At 40.6% G+C, this 23,209-nt stretch overlaps 1 protein-coding gene across 4 annotated transcripts in view; it reads right to left on the bottom strand.

Annotated features, from left to right (window-relative positions):
- LOC126282715 (sorting nexin-29) overlaps positions 1-23,209 on the bottom strand; it is a 162,892-nt gene that overhangs the window by 54,391 nt on the left and 85,292 nt on the right. For all 4 annotated transcript variants that reach the window (XM_049982216.1, XM_049982218.1, XM_049982219.1 and 1 more), the window contains exons 8-10: positions 18,202-18,352; positions 9,414-9,546; positions 2,399-2,591 (exon numbers count right to left, since the gene is read on the bottom strand). In XM_049982216.1, coding sequence (XP_049838173.1) covers positions 2,399-2,591; positions 9,414-9,546; positions 18,202-18,352 — 477 coding nt within the window. The remainder of the gene's footprint in view (positions 1-2,398; positions 2,592-9,413; positions 9,547-18,201; positions 18,353-23,209) is intronic.

The following is a 23,209-nucleotide window of genomic DNA, read 5'->3' as shown; positions in this document are numbered from 1 at the left end:
AAATGACCACAAATGTAAGTCATGGAACCGTCCATTTCCGGATGCAGAAGCAAACTGCCTCCTTGAGGGGGAGGGACTCCGTTTAGTCGCTTCTTAGGACAGGCAGGAATACCTCGGGCCTATTCTAACCCCCGGACCCACAGGGGTGGTGATAAGTTTGACTGATTACTGAAAGACCAGAGTCAAAACAAGGCCCCGGGAGTAAACAACATTCCATTAGAATTACTGCTAGCTTGGGAGAGCCAGCTCTGACAAAACTCTACTATATGGTGAACAACATGTATGAAACAGGTTAAATACCCTCAGTCTCCAAGAGGAGTATAATAATTCCAATCTCAAAGAAATCAAGAGTTGACAGATGAGACAATTACCGAACTATCAGTTTCATAAGTCATGGCTGCAAAATACTAACACAAATTCTTTACAGCTGAATGGAAAAACTAGTAGAAGCTGACCTCGGGGAAGATCAGTTTGGATTCCATAGAAATGTTGGAACACATGAGGCAATACTGACCCTACAACTTACCTTAGAAGATAGATAAGGAAAGGGAAATCTCCATTTCTAGCATTTATAGACTTTGAGAAAGCATTTTACAATGTTGACTGGAATACTCTCTTTCAAATTCTGTATGTGGCAGGGGTAAAATACAGGGAGCGAAAGGCTATTTACAATTCGGACAGAAACCAGACTGCAGTTGTAAGAGTCAAGGGACACGAAAGGGAAGGTTGGGAAGGGATTGGGACTGAGTTGTTAACTATCCCCGGTGTTCTACAATCTGTATATTGAGCAAGCAGTAAAGGAAACAAAAGAAAAATTTGGAATAGGAATTAAAAGCCATGGAGAAGAAATAAAAATTGAGGTTTCTCAACAAGATTGTAATTCTGTCACGCAGCAAAGGAACTGGAAAGGCAGCTGAACAGAATGGACAGTGTCTTGCAAGGAGGATATAAGATGAACATCAACAAATGCAAAACAAGGGTAATGAAATTAATCAAATTAAATCAGATGATGCTGCAGGAATTAGATTGGGAAACAAGTTTTGCTATTTGAGAAGAAATAACTGATGGTCGAAGTAGATAGGATATAAAATGTAGACTGGCAATGGCAATGAAAGCATCTCTGAAGAAGAGAAATTCGTTAACATTGAGTATAGACTTAAGTGTCAGGAACTTTTTTTTTCTGAAAGTATTGGTATGGAGCATAGCCATGTATGGACAATACATAGCTTAGACAAGATAGAAACTTTCGAAATGTGGTGCTACAGAAGAATGCTGAAGATTAGATGGGTTGATCACGTAACTAATGAGGTGGTACTTAACAGAATTAGGGAGAAGAGGAATTTGAGGAACAACTTCACTAGAAGAAGGAACTGGTTGGTAGGACATGTTCTGAGGCGTCAAGGAATCACCAATTTAGTAATGGAGGGCAGTGTGGAAGGTAAAAATTGTAGAGGGAGACAAAGCGATGAATCAACTAAGCACATTCAGAAGGATGTAGGTTGCAGTAATTACTTGGAGATGAAGAATCCTGCACAAGATAGGGTACATGGGGAGTTGCATAAAATCAGTCTCTATACTGAAGACCACAACAACAACATTAACTAATTGCATGTGTTCTGTATAAGACCTGATGCAATTGCTGCATTATGATCAACAAGCTAGAGATATATCATATCAAACAGCCTAAAAATTATAATGAAACCTGGAATTTAATCTGCATCTCTGCTATTCTGACTCTAAACTGCATATGCTCTACTAACTAGACACCACTGTTACATTCAATTGAATTAAAGAATTTGTCATACATGTGACTACAATTTTACCAAATTGGTGTTTTTGGTGTCCATTATCTACCAAAAATATTCCTCTTCTTTCTAGTATGTTTGGCAATAATACAGGTTTAACTACTGACATAAGCCATTGTTTTCAGGACAAACATATACCAAAATTTTTTATTAGAGATTGTCTTTCTATCTGTATAAAAGGAATGAACTATGAAATACTATTAGATAACTATGATAATGTTCATTTTCAGTGACTCAATTTCATAACCACCAGTTCCTTTATATTTGGATAGTTCATCAATAATGACTGACTTATGAGGACTTTCTGTAGAGCACAGCTTTATTGACAATGTAAGGCTAACATGAAAGCTGTGTGGGTACAACGAAGGGGAGGAAATAAGGGGAATTTTGTAGGAAAGACATTTTACCAGCAATTATTACTGTTATCTTTTCTTTCTGTGAACTATTACAAGTCAAATTTTCTTCCTTTCAACAGTTATCTTCTTTAAATGTTATGACTTCTGTGATTAAATCATAAATATTATCTGTATTTTCTCCAGGCTAGAGTATAATTTGCACAAATTAATTTGATGTATCACTCACAGATTACACACCTAGCAAGAGCTTGTATGCGAGCCTCCAGTCTCTCCGTCTTTTCAGTGTGCTGCCTTTGTTTCTCCGACATTTCAGCTTGCAGATGTGTATTTGTTTCTTGCATCTGCTCCACCAGCTTCTTCAGTGATCTCGACTCTGCCTGCAACTCTTCTTTCAAGGCTAGCACAGTGAACAGTGCTTCACGAACTTCACCTGTCACATACAAAATACAGTACAATAAAAAACGACTCAAATCAAGCTTTAAAAAATGAAGAGGGACTTCTATCCACCAGGCAACTGTACACATCCCAAAAAAGACAATTTCAGAACTAAGTACAAAAGGAACTGAGGTCTCAAGTCAAGATATATCCAATATGAAATAACATCAGCATATTAATAATTTACATATTAATACTTTGATGGCTTTTAGATGCATTTTTTTTTTATTTAGCCAGAGGACACACACACACACACACACACACACACACACACACACACACACACACACACCTGGTACAACGTTGCTGTACCAGTGTGTGAGTGCACTGTTCTGGGACTGCAGTTGTGGATATTGACTAGGGCAAGAGGTTGTGTAGGGTGCAGTGGGTAAGGAGAGAAAGGAGGTGGGGAGTTGAAGGGAGGGTTGAGGAAGAATGGCAGATAATTTGAGGGAGGCAGGCAGGTGCACGAGACATGAATGTGCCAGGAACTCTAGCACTGGTGAGCTGTGGATGGTACATCTGCAATGATGAGAATTCCCTTGCCCAGTATGTTGCAGTTCTCAGTAAGGCCATCACCAACTACCATTATATCTCCCCCCCCCCCTCCCCCCCCCCCACCAATTAGGCATTAGCCAACTGGTGCTATTATCCCTCCAAAAGTTAGTCTATAGGCATTTTTTGTACACTATTTCCTCACATCCCCGTAAGTTGTCCTCAACAGGCAGTTGCAACTACAAATCATCCAGTACCATCCTGAACTGGAACAACTAAGCCAATTCCTTTGGCTTCAACTGTCTGTTGTTAAGAGGAATTAGGACCATCCTACCCACAATCTCCCCCCCCCCCCCCCCCCCCTGCAAGTTGTAACTTGCTGCCATTCAGTCCAAGCAACATATTGACCAATCCTTAAGCTAAATCCATTCCCAACTCCTTGCCATATGAGTCATATCTCCTTGGAAGACTCAGGTGCAAGATCTGCTAAGATATGTTCACCCAGCACATCCTATTTCATTCCTGTTACAGACTTATCCTATCCCATCAGGGGCAGAACCACTTGTGAAAGAAGTCATGTCTTGAAAGTAGCTGTGCTGCAATTTCTGCACAGCTTTTTTATGAGGGTATGACCACCAACCAGCTGTGGATCTGAATGAAAGGCCACTACCAAACTTTGGCCAAGTGCAGATCTGACAACCCTGCACTCTCTCCGTCCTCTGTTCGGACACCACCACCACCACCACCACCACTTCCATTTGATGTACAAACTCACCATTGCCAGTATACATGCCATATTCCTATCCCACACTTGCTGCCTTCCTCCGACTGTCAGTTGCCCTGCCTCTTACTCCCCTCCTCTATTCTCCCCTCATTCACCCGATCTGACAACCACTCATAAGAATCAACTTGCAGAACTGCAGCCTGGCACAATTTATTCAGCCAGTGCTTGTCTACGATGCAACACCTCTACTATTTAGTGAGTCATCACCTTTGTTCTTAAATTATTTACATTCTACAAACACTTTCCGTTACCATATTTATGAGGGTCATTTAATAATTAAAGAGACAAATTGGTCTGGGGAAAAACTGTTAGTAGGGCGTAGTTGGGTACTTTTATGGCCTTAAATTGGCAACACTGGGATGAGTCCTGATCAGCTGATATATCAATATTATTTTGTTTATAACCCCGAAAATACATTTTTAAGACAGCGAGTCTGCTTGAAATATCCAAATTACTTTAACAACTTTCTGTTATTCAGTTTTTTTTGTTTACTTGCTGAAGGTGAGAAACCAATGAATACATACTGGAGAATGTCTGAAGTTTATGGTGAAGGTTGTGTGAATCGTGCAAATTTTTACAAGTGGGTAGATCAATTCAAAAATGGTTGAGGCTCAGTGACTGACGAACACCATTTTGGCCGACCAGTTGCAGTTTCAACTATCTCACTTGTAAGTTGAACTGATGACATTATTCATGCTGACCACTGTGTGACTGTGGAAGTGATAGTTGATAAGGTTCATATTAGTACTGGTACAGTTCATAACATTATGTGTAACAAGCTGAAGTACTGCGAAACACGTGTAAGATGGGTCCCAAAGGAGTTCACATGGGTTCACAAGGAAGCGAGGTTGAGAGTGTGCACAGAGCTAAAGGAACATTACAAAAGAGAAGATAAGCACTTCAACAAAATTTTAACTTTTGATGAAACTTGGGTTCATTATTATGAACTAGAATCAAAAAGACAAAGCAGGGAGTGGAAGCCCACCAACCCACTTGTCTAGAAAAAATTTAAAAACCCAAGCATCAGCACAAAAAGTCATGTTAATGGTGTTTTGGGATGCTGAAGGTCCAGTTTTATACAATGTACATCCAATAATACTTCAATTTGCTTTTAAACAAGGTGAAGCCAACCATGAGAAAGAAACTTTGACGTTCGCCTGCTTTTATTTCTTTGTTGATAGTCTTCGGTGTCTATGTAATGTATTGCTATACTGGCTGAAAAATGGAGGGTGGAAGTTCCACACTGACTACTGTAAAAATGACGTAGCCGACAACTGCATAGTTATATTTCACAGTTCTTTACTTCCACTGTTCACAACTCCCTCCCCCCATATTACACAGTTAATATGGCCAGTTCACTATTGGTTAGCTTTTGATAAGCCTCATTAATAGTTTACACAAAAACATCAGCATACTGCTACAACAGTTTACCATTGAACACCTATGAGCAATAAAGCCTAACCAAACAGTTCTTGCAGAATAATACAGTACATGTGACGCTACTGAACAGACACTGTCATTTTAACACACGGCCTATGTGTGTTATATTTATTTCACGGTTCTGTTGATGCATTGTTGTTGATCCAAAAAATACAGGTTTCTTGTCTGGAAATTGGCCATGGGCTGTCTCGGGACCAAAAGTCGGGCCTTTATATATCCTCACAATAACAGATACTTCTTTTTAACAGTTCCTTCTACCATAAAGGTTAGGCTGAATTATTTGATTAAATAACGAAATTAAAAGACTTATTACGCAAACAATGCTTTTGACAAACCTGGTAATTATTTTGGAATGGGCTGGCTTTGCAAATATGTTTTCGAATAGAGCCAAATAAATACTTAAAGAATCCTAGTGGTGGTTATTCCAAATGTTTATAATTAGTACAGAATTTATATTGGTTTATAAGTCAACAATAGAATTTAAGTTATGAAACAATTACAGATTTCACCCTATAACAAAAGATATTAACTAGGAATAGTCAAAATAAATTAGGAAACTGATTACATATACAAACTAAGCACAAAATTAAATCTGGTGCATTAGTCATTAAGATTGAGGGCCAAACGTTCTCTTTTTTGAAATTACAGATTATACTCTTCTATGTTAATGGTAATGAGTAAAAAATGAAAAGATGAATTTAAGGAGGCATATAGCAAAACAAGAGAGGAAGTAAAGAGATCCCAGCTCGCTTCATCACAAGACGGTGTGGATCTCAGAGGAGAGGTGTGATTCCCCAGCAAGACAACGCACGTCCTCATATTGCTCAACTAACCCATGAAACCATCGACAAAATAGGCTGGAAAGTACTGCCTCATTCCCCTTACAGTCCTGATTTAGCACCTACTGATTTCCATTTGTTTGGTGCACTGAAGGAGGCATTATGTGGGATAAGGTTCTAGGACAACGAGGATGCGAAAAGTTTGTGGAAAATTGATTCAAACATAAAGCTAAAGAGTTCTTTGCAGTTGGAATAAAAAAGCTTGCAGCCCATTGAAACAAGTGCATAAATGTTAAAGGGGATTATGCTGAAAAGTAAGTATTGTTTTGTAAAAATAAATGCTTTTTTTCCTCCAGACCAATTTGTCTCTCTAATTACTGAATGAGCCTTGTACATCAAATCTGCCAAATAAACTTCACAGGGTCCTGTTCAAAATCCCATGCCACTTGCCTCGATGTTGATCTCATCCTCACTGAAGGTCAGCAACACACTTCTGTTCACGTTAAATCCACTAACAAACAGCACTAATGTTTTCACAGTTGCCGTCCTTTCCATGACAAAACTTCCCATACAGCCTTGGTATTTGTTCGGATGCAGACTTTATAGCAGGGATGGCCAAGTACTAAGCTTATGAGACATGACATGGCACAAGTGTCATAGCAGTCTGCCTCTCCACACATTTCCCTCACTGTCACAGCAAGGTATCTTAGCACTATGAGGAGAAGAGAGGTAACTGCAAATGTGCCACCTTTAAGTAGCCAGGCAAATTATTTTTGCCATACTGAAGGCATAATTCTTATCTGGTATGTAGTGTTGGTGTATGGAAAGATGCAAACAATTTCTCAGATTTTTGCACTTGGGTCGCCACGAAACTGTGGCTTATTTAGTTCCATAATAAAAATGTCTTTCTTATAAAAAAAAATCAATCAAAATTTGTAGCAATTCTGCAACCTCATTATGGGGACATGAAAACTGTACTTGAGGAAAGCAATGCAGAAGTCCTGGAAAGTTTTGACATAAAAGGATTTGTCATTAAAATGAGAATTACCTCAAGTTCAATCAGTTATATCTGCATTTGCACAAGGGCTCTTTCAACTGAAAAGGCAAACAATCTTTAAAACAGATTTAAGATTGACATGGTCCTCAAAATATTTCGGAAATTATCCTTTTAATTCTTTCAAGGCCACAATGATTTCTTCAAACCTATTTTCTTTAAATAGCTAAGAGAACTGTACTGTGTTCGTCAGAGTTTGTCCTTTCAATAATGTAATTTTCTTTTTAAATGAAACCCTCTCAAATCAGAAAGAAGTTGTTTCTCACCTTACAGTGTCTTACAGTGGCCAGGGTGCAGTCATGTCCACTTAAAATGCTAGGTCTGCAGTCCATTCTGGATGTCCTGATTTTCAATCCTGCACTCCTTTTTGCTTCATAAACTTAACAATAATGAGTTTTAAATCAAAAAATTGTTCCATGTATGCCCCTTGGCTTAATAACATACTTTATCTTTATATAAATTCTCCACACTCTTTGTTCCACCAAAAACTGTTATAACTGACAGTGGAATAACAACAATATAAGGAAAAGATATATTCCTACTCACCACGAAGATGACAAGCTAAGTTGCAGACAGGCAAAACAGATAGACTATTACATATCTAGCTTTCAGCCAAAGCCTTTTTCACAAAAGGAAATACAAACATTCATTCACACAAGCTAGCTCACTTCACACACAAATGACCGCCACCTCCGGTAGCTTTGAGTTCGAATCTGTCTAACTGAAGAGAGTTGTCCCAACTGAAAAATACTACACTGCAGTAGTAAATGAAATGTTGTGCTGTACCTACTACTCCTGGGAACGAATGTGAAAAGCTGATACAGGTTAGTCTTGCCCACATGTGGCCCCCCACACTCAAGGCGTGTTAAATTTGGCATACCATGGCTGGCCCTGCTTTACAGCAACACACCAACTTTCTCATCTCAGCCCTCATTGTATGTAACTAACCCACCAGCATAGGAGAAAAGCAGATTTCCTGAGTCATCACATACAATGCTATTACTGCTGGTCCCTCCACAAAACAGCTTAGCAGTACACCTCTTGTCACTCAGTACTATAGTGTTCTTCAATGCAATATCCTGGTTATACTCTATCTTCCTCCTGCACCCATTTCCCTACCCTATTGCTCCTATGCCTGTGACTGTCCCTACTGTAAGACTTGCCCTATGCACTCTCCTACCACTACCTATACCAATCCTGTAACTAAGACCTAGGTGCTTGTTTCACCATGCACACCATCTGGATTATTCTCACAGACACTAGCCTCTGAGAACTCTGCAGGTGAGAACTGGCTTTACAGCATGTCTCAATTCTCACCATCCACCTGGCCTTAATGTCTGTTAATTTTTCTTGGCCTCTGAGTTTCTTCTCAGAAACTATATCTTTCATCACTAACTTTTAGTTTTCTAGATCTTTTCTAAAAAAATTAATTTTCTGAACCAAAGGAAGCTAATTTTACTCTCATCCTTTTATGATCTCCACTCCTTGGCCTTCTGCCACTGCCAATTTTCAAATTAGTTCTTAAATGGTCTAGTTTCTTCCAATCTGTCCTCTCTTGATGAATGAGAATGTGAGGCCATGAGTCATCTCCGAGCTAGTGGATACTGTACAGGAAGCCTCCTGATTCTGAAAACTAGCCTTCTTGTCACTTGTGTTGCTATATCTGCCACTACTTGATAAGTGAAATGCCAATGTCTTTAAGAAATTTCTGTTTCTCATTACTTCTCTTTCAGCCACTCCCATTTTGTTATGCACATCTTAGGTTCAACTATGAATTGTCATATATATTAGCTCAATAAAAAAGTTAATGGATGATACAATTCAAAATTCACACTGTGCATTTATTATTGTTACTGACAATGAACATTGTAATGCGAGGATAAATCAAGGTTAGAATATGATAGTGTTCTGTGAACATAGGGATCTTAAAATAAGAAATGAGTTTAGTTGAACACAGAGTGACACGAAATTTACTGTGGTGTATTTAAAGGAATCGTTTTGGTATTTGCATGATGTGAGCAAGGTAACTGCTGCAAAATATAAATCCATAGGGCTGGATCAAGATTTAAACACCACTCTTCCCAGTGTCTTTAACAACTTGCATAACACAATAAGCAGGATTTAAGATACAATGAGTCAAACAATACCTTATCAGATGGACTCGCAATCACAAACTGTCAACTAGTAAGCTGAATTGTATCCAACACTACAAGTACGGTATTAACAGTAACTTCAAAACTTACCTGTAGGAGATAATGTACTCACCATTAACTTGGTAGTGACCATGGCTGTCTTGGGTACTTCTAGAGGATGTCAGCTCATGTGGGGACATGTCCACCAGATTTGACTGCAATAGCTTCTGTGTGGCCAGAAGAGCTGCAGCAGCTCGGTCAGTGTCCTGCAAAAGATATTCTATCACTAACAGTATTATGCACTACTTGGAAGCTTTTGGATGATAATTTCAGAAAATCATGTAAAATATCAGCTAAAATACAACTTTCCACCCAACGAGTCCTTTACTTCAAAATTCACAATCAGTGGCACCAACTCTGTCACTGATTTATTTCTCTGCAAGAACACCATGATATCTTTCTTTTATTTGACTTCTCCACAATTCACTCAAATAGAATTCTTTACTATTTTTATTGTGTTCCCTAATTCACTTCATCTGTTTGTTTTCGAGCTTTGATCATGACAGAAAGAAAGAAAGAAAGAAGAAAGAAAGAAAGAAGAAAGAAAAAAAAAAAATCCATTTCTCCTCCAATCTGAAAAGTAACAAGTTTGATGCTTTCTGTAAGTATGCCTTCATGATACAACAATTCTCTGAAGTTTGTGTGTTTGAAATTTTTAAGGTAACACTGCTAGCATTAAAAACCAGTACTGTGGAACCTCGCCCTATTAACACCTCCCACACTCGCGTAACTAGCGATGTTTTGCGTAATGGGTGACGACGATTTAGTGTGAGGTCACCAGCTGTTCACACACTGCAGGGGAAATTTTCAACAATATGAGCATCCTCCATGAACCATGGACCTTGCCGTTGGTGGGAAGGCTTGCGTATCTCAGTGACACAGATAGCCGCATGGTAGGTGCAACGACAACAGAGGGATTATCTGTCGAGACCAGAGAAACATGTGGTTCCTGAAGAGGAGAAGCAGGCTTTTTAGTAGTTGCAGGGCCAACAGTCTGGATGACTGACTGATCTGGCCTTCTAACACTAACCAAAACGGCCTTGCTGTGCTGGTACTGTGAACGGCTGAAAGCAAGAGGAAACTACAGCCGTAATGTTTCCCGAGAGCATGCAGCTTTACTGTATTGTTAAATGATTATGGCGTCCTCTTGGGTAAAATATTCTGGAGGTAAAATAGTCCCCCATTTGGAACTCCAGGCGGGTACTACTCAGGACGACGTTGTTATCAGGAGAAACAAATCTAGCATTCTAAGGATCGGAGTGTGGAATGTCAGATCCCTTATTCGGGCAGGTAGGTTAGAAAATTTAAAAAGTAAATGGATGGGTTAAAGTTAGATATAGTGAGAATTAGTGAAGTTCAGTGGAAGGAGGAACAAGACTATTGGACAGGTGAATACAGGGTTATAAATACAAAATCAAATAGGGGTATTACAGGAGTAAGTTTAATAATGAACAAAAAAATAGAAGTGCTCGTAAGCTACTACCAACAGCATAGTGAACACCTTATTGTGGCCAAGATAGACACTAAGCCCATGCCTACTACAGTAATACAAGTTCACATGCCAACTACCTCTGCAGATGAAGAGAGTGATGAAATGTATGATGAGATAAAAGAAATTATTCTGGTAGTGAAGAGAGATGAAAATTTAATAGTCATGGGTGACTGGAATTCGAAAGTAGGAAAAGAAAGAGAAAGTAGGTGAATATGGAATGGGGCTAAGCAATGAAAGAGAAAGCCGCCCAGTAGAATTATGCACAGAGCATAACTTAATCATAGCTAACACTTGGTTCAATAATCATAAAAGAAGGTAGTATACATGGAAGAATCCTGGAGATACTAAAAGGTATCAGATGTTGTTGTTGTTGTTGTTGTCTTCAGTCCTGAGACTGGTTTGATGCAGCTCTCCATGCTACTCTATCCTGTGCAAGCTGCTTCATCTCCCAGTACCTACTGCAACCTACATCCTTCTGAATCTGCTTAGTGTATTCATCTCTTGGTCTCCCTCTACGATTTTTACCCTCCACGCTGCCCTCTAATGCTAAATTTGTGATCCCTTGATGCCTCAAAACATGTCCTACCAACCGATCCCTTCTTCTGGTCAAGTTGTGCCACATACTTCTCTTCTCCCCAATCCTATTCAATACCTCCTCATTAGTTACGTGATCTACCCATCTAATCTTCAGCATTCTTCTGTAGCACCACATTTCAAAAGCTTCTATTCTCTTCTTGTCCAAACTAGTTATCGTCCATGTTTCACTTCCATACATGGCTACACTCCAAACAAATACTTTCATAAACGACTTCCTGACACTTAAATCTATATTCGATGTTAACAAATTTCTCTTCTTGAGAAACGCTTTCCTTGCCATTGCCAGTCTACATTTTATATCCTCTCTACTTCGACCATCATCAGTTATTTTACTTCCTAAATAGCAAAACTCCTTTACTACTTTAAGTGTCTCATTTCCTAATCTAATTCCCTCAGCATCAGCCGATTTAATTTGACTACATTCCATTATCCTCGTTTTGCTTTTGTTGATGTTCATCTTATATCCTCTTTTCAAGACACTGTCCATTCCGTTCAACTGCTCTTCCAAGTCCTTTGCTGTCTCTGACAGAATTACAATGTCATCGGCAAACCTCAACATATTTATTTCTTCTCCATGGATTTTAATACCTACTCCGAATTTTTCTTTTGTTTCCTTCACTGCTTGCTCAATATACAGATTGAATACCATCAGGGATAGGCTACAACCCTGTCTCACTCCCTTCCCATCCACTGCCTCCCTTTCGTGCCCCTCAACTCTTATAACTGCCATCTGGTTTCTGTACAAATTGTAAATAGCCTTTCGCTCCCTGTATTTTACCCCTGCCACCTTCAGAATTTGAAAAAGAGTATTCCAGTCAACATTGTCAAAAGCTTTCTCTAAGTCTACAAATGCTAGAAACATAGGTTTGCCTTTTCTTAATCTTTCTTCTAAGATAAGTCGTAAGGTCAGTATCGCCTCACGTGTTCCAACATTTTGACGGAATCCAAACTGATCCTCCCCGAGGTCCGCATCTACCAGTTTTTCCATTCGTCTGTAAAGAATTCGCGTTAGTATTTTGCAGCCGTGGCTTATTAAACTGATAGTTCGGTAATTTTCACATCTGTCAGCACCTGCTTTCTTTGGGATTGGAATTATTATATTCTTCTTGAAGTCTGAGGGTATTTGGCCTGTCTCATACATCTTGCTCACCAGCTGGTAGAGTTTTGTCATGACTGGCTCTCCCAAGGCCGTCAGTAGTTCTAATGGAATGTTGTCTACTCCGGGGGCCTTGTTTCGACTCAGGTCTTTCAGTGCTCTGTCAAACTCTTCACGCAGTATCTTACCTCCCATTTCGTTTTCATCTACATCCTCTTCCATTTCCATAATATTGTCCTCAAGTACATCGCCCTTGTATAAACCTTCTATATACTCCTTCCACCTTTCTGCCTTCTCTTCTTTGCTTAGAACTGGGTTGCCATCTGAGCTCTTGATATTCATACACGTGGTTCTCTTCTCTCCAAAGGTCTCTTTAATTTTCCTGTAGGCAGTATCTATCATACCCCTAGTGAGATAAGCTTCTACATCCTTACATTTGTCCTCTAGCCATCCCTGCTTAGCCATTTTGCACTCCCTGTCGATCTCATTTTTGAGACGTTTGTATTCCTTTTTCCCTGCTTCATTTACTGCATTTTTATATTTTCTCCTTTCATCAATTAAATTCAATATTTCTTCTGTTACCCAAGGATTTCTAGCAGCCCTCGTCTTTTTACCTACTTTATCCTCTGCTGCCTTCACTACTTCATCCCTCAGAGCTACCCATTCTTCTTCAACTGCCAATTGTTCCCTTATGCTCTCCTTGTAACTCTGTACAACCTCTGGTTCTTTCAGCTTATCCAAATCCCATGTCCTTAAATTCCCACCTTCTTGCAGTTTCTTCAGTTTTAACCTACAGGTCATAACCAATAGATTGTGGTCAGAGTCCACATCTGCCCCTGGAAATGTCCTACAATTTAAAACCTGATTCCTAAATCTCTGTCTTACCATTATATAATCTATCTGATACCTTTTAGTATCTCCAGGATTCTTCCATGTATACAACCTTCTTTTATGATTCTTGAACCAAGTGTTAGCTATGATTAAGTTATGCTCTGTGCAAAATTCTACCAAACGGCTTCCTCTTTCATTTCTTAGCCCCAATCCATAATCACCTACTATGTTTCCTTCTCTCCCTTGTCCTACTGACGAATTCCAGTCACCCATTACTATTAAATTTTCGTCTCCCTTCACTATCTGAATAATTTCTTTTATTTCATCGTACATTTCTTCAATTTCTTCATCATCTGCAGAGCTAGTTGGCATATAAACTTGTACTACTGTAGTAGGCATGGGCTTTGTGTCTATCTTGGCCACAATAATGCGTTCACTATGCTGTTTGTAGTAGCTTACCCGCAAACCTATTTTCCTATTCATTATTAAACCTACTCCTGCATTACCCCTATTTGATTTTGTATTTATAACCCTGTATTCACCTGACCAAAAGTCTTGTTCCTCCTGCCACTGAACTTCACTAATTCCCACTATATCTAACTTTAACCTATCCATTTCCCTTTTTAAATTTTCTAACCTACCTGCCCGATTAAGGGATCTGACATTCCACGCTCCGATCCGTAGAATGCCAGTTTTCTTTCTCCTGATAACGACGTCCTCCTGAGTAGTCCCCGCCCGGAGATCCGAATGGGGGACTATTTTTACCTCCGGAATATTTTACCCAAGAGGAAGTCATCATCATTTAATCATACAGTAAAGCTGCATGTCCTCGGGATAAATTATGGCTGTAGTTTCCCCTTGCTTTCAACCGTTCGCAGTACCAGCACATCAAGGCCGTTTTGGTTAATGTTGCAAGGCCAGATCAGTCAATCATCCAGACTGTTGCCCCTGCAACTACTGAAAAGGCTGCTGCCCCTCTTCAGGAACCACATGTTTGTCTGGCCTCTCAACAGATACCCCTCCGTTGTGGTTGCACCTACGGTACGGCCATCTGTATCGCTGAGGCACGCAAGCCTCCCCACCAACGGCAAGATCCATGGTTCATGGCGGGAGGTTTCAGATAGATTATAGAATGGTAAGACAGAGATTTAAGAACCAGGTTTTAAATTGTAAGACATTTCCAGGAGCAGATGTGGACTCTGACCACAATCTATTGGTTATGAACTGTAGATTAAAACTGGAGAAACTGCAAAAAGGTGGGAATTTATGAAGATGGGACCTGGGTAAACTGAAAGAACCAGAGGTTGTACAGAGTTTCAGGTACAGCATTAGGGACTAATTGACAGGAATGGGGAAAAGAAATACAGTAGAAGAAGAATGGGTAGGTTTGGAGGATAAAACTGTGAAAGCAACACAGGATCAGGTAGGTAAAAAGACTAGGACTAGTAGAAATCCTTGGATAACAGAAGAGATATTGAATTTAATTGATGAAAGGAGAAAATATAAAAATGCAGTAAATGAAGCAGGCAAAAAGGAATACAAACATCTCAAAAATGAGATCGACAGGGAGTGCAAAATGGCTAAGCAGGGATGGCTAGAGGACAAATGTAAGGATGTAGAGGTTCATCTCACAACGGGTAAGATTGATACTGTCTACAGCAAAATTAAAGAGACCTTTGGAGAAAAGAGAACCACTTCTATGAATATCAAGAGCTCAGGTGGAAACCCAGTTCTAAGCAAAGCATGGAGAACATAAAGATGAAAGGAGAATATAGAGGGTCTATACAAGGGTGTTGTACTTGAGGGCAATATTATTGAAATGGAAGAGGATGTAGATGAAGATGAAATGGGAGATATGATACTGTGTGTAGAGTTTGACAGCACTGAAAGATCAAAGTCGAAACAAGGCCCCAGGGGAGTAGACAACATTCCATTAACAGCAAAGCAGCAATCTTCTGGCGCAATAAGAGGAATGCTGAAACCATAGAATAGGTTGCATCGTACATTGAAAATCATCACCCCAATAAAGCAGTGGCTACACATACAAATTTGACGATAATGGTGTGACTCATTTTTGCCACGTGTTGAAGCTTCAGCAGAAACAAATGACTATAGATAGCATCCTGATAAAAAGGAATTAGTTACATATCATAAATAATAAAGTACGTAATACTGTATGTATAATTTTCTTTGAATAAATGGCTTGAATAAGATAAAACTTTTAGTACTATTTCTGCATGGAATGTATTATCATATTTTACAGAAATTTATGTGGGATAAAGTGTTTCACTTAGCGACTGTTTTGCGCTATGAGTAACATTCTGGAATGAATTATGCTCGGCTACTGTTAGTTCAATACTGTATTGCAGTGACCTTCCCACTTGCTTCTGCAATCTATGGACCCAAGAGGCTTGACATCTTTTGACTGTCACCAGAAGATTGCAGCAGCAGTCACTATTCAACACAATGTCATCGTCACCATGAAGCCTGCAAGCTGTCAATGTGAAAGCCACTGATGCTGCTGATAGGCTGTTGCAGGCTGCTTATACAAGTAATAGAGTCATACAGGCTGTGCCCACTTCCAGCTGTCAACCAGCTCAAAGAAAAAAAGAGGACACCGATACCCATTTGCTGGAGTGGCATCAGTCCAGCAGATTAAAAGTGTGCCGGTCCGGCACACAGTTTTCATCTGCCAGGAATCATCCAATCAGTGCACACTCCATCCATTTGTTGGGTAGCATAAAGCAAGAGCTGCCACAAACTATGGCTATATATGTAGTCATGGTGTTTCAAATTTTAGAAAGTGCATTACAATAGCCTTTAACTAGAGAAGTGTTTGCATCCTGTTTTTTCTACACACAACATATAATTAAATAACTTTTTAATTCAGTAATATGATTAATGTAGTAATGGGCAAACTATGCACAATAGCACTGTTTTGCATACAACAGTCTCCAATGGATGAAAAATCATAAAATTGTTATTTTGTACATCCATTTGATATTAAAAAGTTTGTCTTGCAACATTGTATGTTTCATTTAGTGAACTAAATCTCTGGTCATACCAGTCACAGAGAAAAGATACAAAGATCACAGAATGTTACACATTTTGAGGCCTACATAAACAATAACAGTGTATTTTAAATTAAAAATCATTAGACTGTACATTCTCCTAACACTTCACTAGTAAAGCTATTTAATAGACAGGTTGTCAGAATTTAGTTTTCAGAATGCCCAAGAGTGAAAAATGACCTTTGGATGTAATGTAACTGGGTGGAAGTGTCCTCATATTCAGAAGCTAATTTCGAGTTTTGATTTTAGCTAACTAACATCGGTGAGCCAACAGTCCAGTTGTTTCAGTCCATTGCCTCATTAAATGCATACTACAAAATTAACTCTAAACTGTTCCTCAAACCAACACAGATCAAATCCATGCTTAAGAAATTCAGGCAATTAAAATGGTCTGTGTGGTAATATAGGAGAGAATGCAAACTAACACAGAGTTTCAACAGATGACAATGCCAGTGTTCTGAATGTATCAGGTTTCCATTCAGTAGTGTTGAGACTTTATCGTGGCCGCACATGATGTGTACCTGGGACGGCGACATCCAAAGGCTTTTCTGTGGTTATTTTTGGTGCAGTTCTCCTCTTGCTACCCTTCAATGGTCACTCACTGCAGCACGCGAATCCAGGACCCTTTCACTTGGCTGACATGGAAGTTCTGGCGGGAGAGAAGAGCTATCACACCCGCTTGTTCAAAGAGGCTATAGAAACATACAAACATGAGAACAGCTTCAAGAAGAAACAAGAAAGCCTCAAATTGAATGGGTCCTGAATTACCATGCTCCAGCGGATGATCGTTACATGTACCAAGAGTGGAACTGCACCAGAATTGACCATGGGAAAGGCCTTTGATGTTGGCACGACTGGTATGTATAATCAGTGGCTGTCAGCTTGACTCCAGTCCACTACATGTGATGGAGGGTGAAGCTTTGACAACGCCAGCCACTTGTGCTGGTGAAACATCCAAAAAATTACACAACAAGTGTCAGCCAATGAACCAGAGACAGAAGTCTTATAAAACTGAAAGATCTTCCTAGTAACATTAGATCCATGCTCTACTCTTTTGTTCTTACAACAAATCAATCAACACGGAAAAAGATGGAACACTAAGTCACTCTGCTCATCCTTACTGTCTGTATGAGAAGTTTGTCACAATCATCACGTTTCTCCTGTAGTTTTTTATGTTCCTCATGACACATTTCGAAATTGACTGGAATGGTTAAAAGGTCTTTAACACGAGTTTTTCTGCAGTATCATGTTCCTGAACAGTGAAAAGCACTACAATTAACCTTGTTGTTCTCTCCGTTTCAAATGACAACAATAACATGTTATAGTAATCCTATAACAAAGCAAATGATTTAGGGTGCAACAGCAATCTAGATAGCAGCAGAAGAAATATCTTAGTATGCATGAAAATCTTTTATTTATTTATTTATTTATTTATTTATTTTAATTTTGCAAACAAGAATTGCACGCACGTGCACACAAGTAAATTCATATGGCATGATTGATTGTGAATCCCTGAAGAACGATGTTCTGCCACCTATTTGAAAGCTTTCTTCACAGAGTATGAAATACACTAGGCAAACCTCAAACACTATTGAATATTACAACTCCAGCAGCCTGAGAAAAAGCTGCTGCATAAGTTCAATGTGTAAGTGTCCCTTACAATCAGCAAGGGCCCCTTATTTGGACCATAACATTCTGTAAAACTTAACTTGTACAAAGCTTCTGTTCAGCCAGCAGTAATACAAAATCACGTTAAAAACACACATATACTAACCTCAGAATAACTGGGCACAGACAGCGAGTCGTCCTCAGAATGTGGTTCTTCACTAGCAACACCTTGGGACACTGGGATGAGTTCTCCGACATTCACATTGTTCACAGGAGTCAAAGTCTGAGGGCCATGTCTCCTGGGTGGGCTACCACTCCTATGGTTGCACATAACATTTAAATAGTGTTAATATTACTGAGATGAGGTGGTGTGGTTAGAGAGATTAAATTACTACAAAATACACAAATTGTATTAATTTTTGGTCCTTAAATACAGAGACTGTTCCATCTTTATTTGACTTTTTCACTAGTTAAGTGCTAAAATCTACAGAAAAAACCTCCACAGTTTGTATATCACTCAAAACTACTATGGGAACAGGACTTTAAACATTTGCCATACTCCACTGGTCAATATCTGAGGAACAATTATGTTCCCAAATTATACCTTCTTCATACATTAAGTACACACAAAAAAAATAATAATTACAGCCTCATTCATTTACATAATAAGAGCTGAAAAGTCCAACAAGTGTCACAAACAAAGCAGAAACAATCATTCACCCTGTCATTCTTGGTGCTTTTCACTGAACTTTGGTATCTCCAACAACATTTGTTTGTAGAATGAAATTTTCACTCTACAGCGGAGTGTGCGCTGATATGAAACTTCCTGGCAGATTAAAACTGTGCTGGACCGAGACTCGAACTTCGGACCTTTGCCTTTCGCAGGCAAGCGCTCTACCAACTGAGCTACCCAAGCACGCGAAAGGCAAAGGCTCGAGTTCGAGTCTCGGTCCAGCACACAATTTTAATCTGTCAGAAAGTTTCAATATTTGCTTGTTTTGTTTTAAGGTGCAAAAACAAATAGGGTCATACGCACCCATGTCAAAACTGTGAAACATGAAGACAAAGAGAAGAGTTAAAAACAACTATTTGTCAACCCAAAGAAAAGCTAAAAACAGGGACGCAGAGAATGTTCTATGAAATACACCATAGAGAAACGGAGGTCCAGAACCAAAAATTAAATGGGCTTTGTCATATTGCTATGACGGATAAAAAGTAAAACACGGTCGACAGCCCGCGCTTGGTGGACAGTTAAAAGTTGGGCACAAAGTGGTGGGGGGAGTGTCACTTCATAAACTGTGATGGCTAAAAAGGCAGTGCCCAATACGTAACTTACACTCAAGCTCATAAATTAAGGATAATTGCAGAATGTGGTGCCACACAATGTGGCACTACACAAAACTGGCACTAATAGCATAGGCACATAGGGAACACACATGACACAGATCTGTAAGTCCACGGTATTGGGGATAGTTGAGAAAACTGTCCCGAAACACACGTGCTACAAAACGCCACTGTTTCCTGTGCATATACCACACCATCAGTATGGGATATGATCACCATGCAAACATACACAGGACGCACAACGGGTTGGCATACTCTGGATCAGGTGGTCGAGCAGCTGCTGGGGTATAGCCTCCCAGTCTTGCACCAGTGCCTGAAGTGTTGTAGGGGTTTGAAGACATGCAGCGATACGTCGACCGAGAGCATCCCAGACATGCTGGATGGGGTTTAGGTCTGGAGAACAGGCAGGCTACTCCATTCGCCTGATATCTTCTGTTTCAAGGTACTCCTCCATGACGACAGCTCGGTGGGGCCATGCGCTCTCACCCATCAGGAAGGAAGGTAGGACCCACTGCACCCACGAAAAGGCAGACATACTGATGCCCGGCAGGAGACAGGCCATTATAGGGATAATGGCGATAGCAAAAACCATCTTCCTGGATAAAGGTGTCCGACAAGGCAGAACCCACACAGACCCTGAAAATTTGAACTTTTTAAAAGTCCTCAAGGAAATGGTGCAGGTGGCCATGGAAGCCCAAAGTGTAGAGTGTACAGGGGATACCAGTCCTCCAGCAGGTGTCATAGGCTTTCTCCAAATCGAAAACGCAGCCACGGTCAGGTATTTTCGCAGAAAACATTCATGACATGGGTGGATAAAGTGATTAGATGGTCAACTGCAGAACAGCGTGGCCGAAATCAACTCTGTGCAGTGGTTGGTAAATTGTGAGACTCAAGCCACCATACCAGCCAGGCATGAACCATACTTTCCATCATTCTGCAAACACAGCTGGTGAGAGATGGGGCAGTACTTAGAAGGAAGATGTTTGTTCTTACTAGGCTTAGGTATGGGTATGGGTATGGGTATGTGTATGACAGTGGCTTCACACCAGCATCTGGGAAACATGCCCTCTGCCAATATGATGATGTACATACTAAGCAGAAAGTGCTTGCCTGCAAGAGAAAGGTGTTGCAACATCCAATTGTGAATAGCATCTGGCCCTGGAACAGAGGATTGAGAGGAAGTGAGAGCATGATCTAGTTCCTTCACAGTAAAGACAGCATTGTATACACACACATTTCTGAGAAGAGAAGGGTATTGCTCCAGCCTCCTCAAGCCATTTCCAGTGGAGGAAGGCTGGGTGATGGTGGAAAGAGCTCAAAATTTCTGCAAAACGGTGGCCTAAGGTGTTGGAGATAGCAATAGGGTCCACGATGACATCTGCTACTGTCAGGCCAGAAATTGGGGAGTAGAGCTATGTCCCAGAGAGCCTTCGGAGGCTGGCCCACATGACCGAGGAGGGAGTGGAACTGTTAAAAGAACTAGGGAATGAAATCCAGCTAGCTTTTATGCTATCCCAAAGAATGTGACGATGCAGTGCATGCATCTGTTTATAATGAATGCAGTTTGCCATCTTAAGATGACTGTTAAAAATATGGAGAGCATGTCTCCTCGTGCAAATTGTGTTGCGGCATGGCTCAGTCCACCAAGGGACCAGAACACAGTGTGATAAAGATGAAGTGCGAGAAATGGAGCGTTCTGCAGTGGTAAGGATAACTTTCTTAAGATATTCCAGCTGGTGATCACAACTGGTGAAATCTTGTTCACTGAAGGTCACCCTTAGTAAGCCGCCATTAGGGCATGAACTCAGGTGGGATAGAAGTTTGTAAATGGTTGCTCAAGTAGGTGTCAGAAAGAATGGACCACTCAAGGCGATGGGCAAGCTGGGCATTGCAGAAGGATAGGTCCAAATGGGAATAGCTATGTGAGGATTCAGAAAGGAATGTGGGTGCTCCTGCATTAAGGCAGAAGAGTTTAAGTTGATTACGAAGATCAACCAAGAGGGCACCTCTGACAGGTTCTGGGAGAACCCCAAACAGGATGGTGCGCATTAAAGTCAGTCACCAAGCAGCAGAAATTGGTGAGGTAGCTGCCCAATAAGCTGGAGAAAGTCTGCCCTGGTGACATTGAATGATGGAGGGATGTAAATGCAACAAAGGGAAAAGGTCAAGTGAGGAATGAAAAGGCGAACTGCAACAGCTTGATGACAGGTATTCGGGGAGATGGGTTGACTATGAACGTTATCCCTTGTGAGCAGCATGACTCCCCATGAGTTGGAATGCCAGGCTTAGGGGTGAAGGCCAGAACGGATCGGGAAGAAATGCGAAAGCGCAAAGCAGTCATGAGGACAATTTTGTTTTCTGAAAGCAGAATACAAGTGGACACTGTGATTCTAAAAGCTGCCATAAATCCTCTTTGTTGGATCAAAGGCTGCGAACGTTCCATTGGAGGAGAGTCATGATGAGGAAACAATGAAGGAATGTCACCTCTGCTGCTGCTGCTGCTGCTGAGTGCCAGCCTGCGAAGTCTAGCTGCTACGGGGCACAGAAGCAGGAGGCTCCTGCTCCATGAGGTCTACAGAAGCATCAGCTTTCTTGTGCTGTTGGCCTATGGAGTACAACACAGCAAAACAGTTGGTGGTGTGCACAGACAACACAGAGGCTGGCCGGGCGAAGGCACCTTCGAAGAGGTTCTTACAGTCAGCGAAGGAGAAGACCGTTTGCCTTTGATGGACTTCTTTGAGCCTTTCCAGTAACCAGAGGAAGACTCAGGTGTTGGTTAGCTGGAAGGACGTAGGATGTCTTCACACGAGTATTCCTTCTCTCCTTTCCAGCCTGCCATTTGTGTAGCTGGTGACTTCGCCCCTTGAGGCGAGAGATTGATGGTTTGTTACACACCTAGACAAAGGGACAGCCACGCTACCATGACACAGGGCGATTTCACAATGTCAGAGCTGAATTTGAGGTCATGTGTCTGCATGGCCATGTCCTTCATGAAGCGAGATGTAGAAAGAACAGTATTGTAAGTGCCAGACAGTGGAACACAGAGTTTGCGACTAGCCAATAACTTGCGAGTGACCAGGTAAGGAATTTTTTCCTTTACCCAGATCTCCTGGACAGCTCATTCATCAAGATACACGGGACAATCTCTAGACACAGCAGCATGGTCACCATTGCAGTTGATACAGGAGGGAGGAGGCAGCAGACAATTGCCCTCATGCCTATCCCTACCAAAAGTTACACATTTGGCCAGATGTTGACAAGACACTTGAGTGTGGTTGAAACAATGACATGGGTAGCAGCGCAACAGGTTCTGAATGTATGGTTGGACTGTGATATCTTCATAGCCTGCTTTGGTCTTCGATGGAAGAACCACTCTATCAAACGTGAGAAAAAGAGTGTGTTTGGGCATTAAGGAGGCATCTACCTTTTTTGTCACCCGATGGATGGCAATGACACCCTGATCAGAGGGGTATGTTCGGATTTCGGCTTCTGTCAGACTGTCGAGCAGCCTAGTATAAATAACACCATGAGAAGAATTCAGAATCTACTGGCCTCGACACGAATAGGATAACCGTAGAGAAGCAAAGTGGCAAGCAGTAGTTGTGCTTGAGAATTAGAAGTAGTCTCCAAAAGCAATGTGCCATTCCATAAACATGAGTAGGATTTCACAGGGCTTGCATTAACATCTTTCTGTATAATACACAAACGGATTTACTGTTGTGAACGACTGACCATCTTCAGTACGTGAAACCATGAGTAACCATGGTGCAGCTGGAAGGGTCTTTGAACTGTTAGCCTCATTCTGTTTATGTTTTGTAGATTCTGATTGT

Source organism: Schistocerca gregaria, chromosome 1, assembly GCF_023897955.1.
Source record: "Schistocerca gregaria isolate iqSchGreg1 chromosome 1, iqSchGreg1.2, whole genome shotgun sequence".
NCBI classification, from domain to species: Eukaryota; Metazoa; Arthropoda; class Insecta; order Orthoptera; family Acrididae; genus Schistocerca; species Schistocerca gregaria.
Note: the sequence above shows the minus strand (reverse complement) of the source record. Positions and strands in the feature narration are given on the sequence as shown.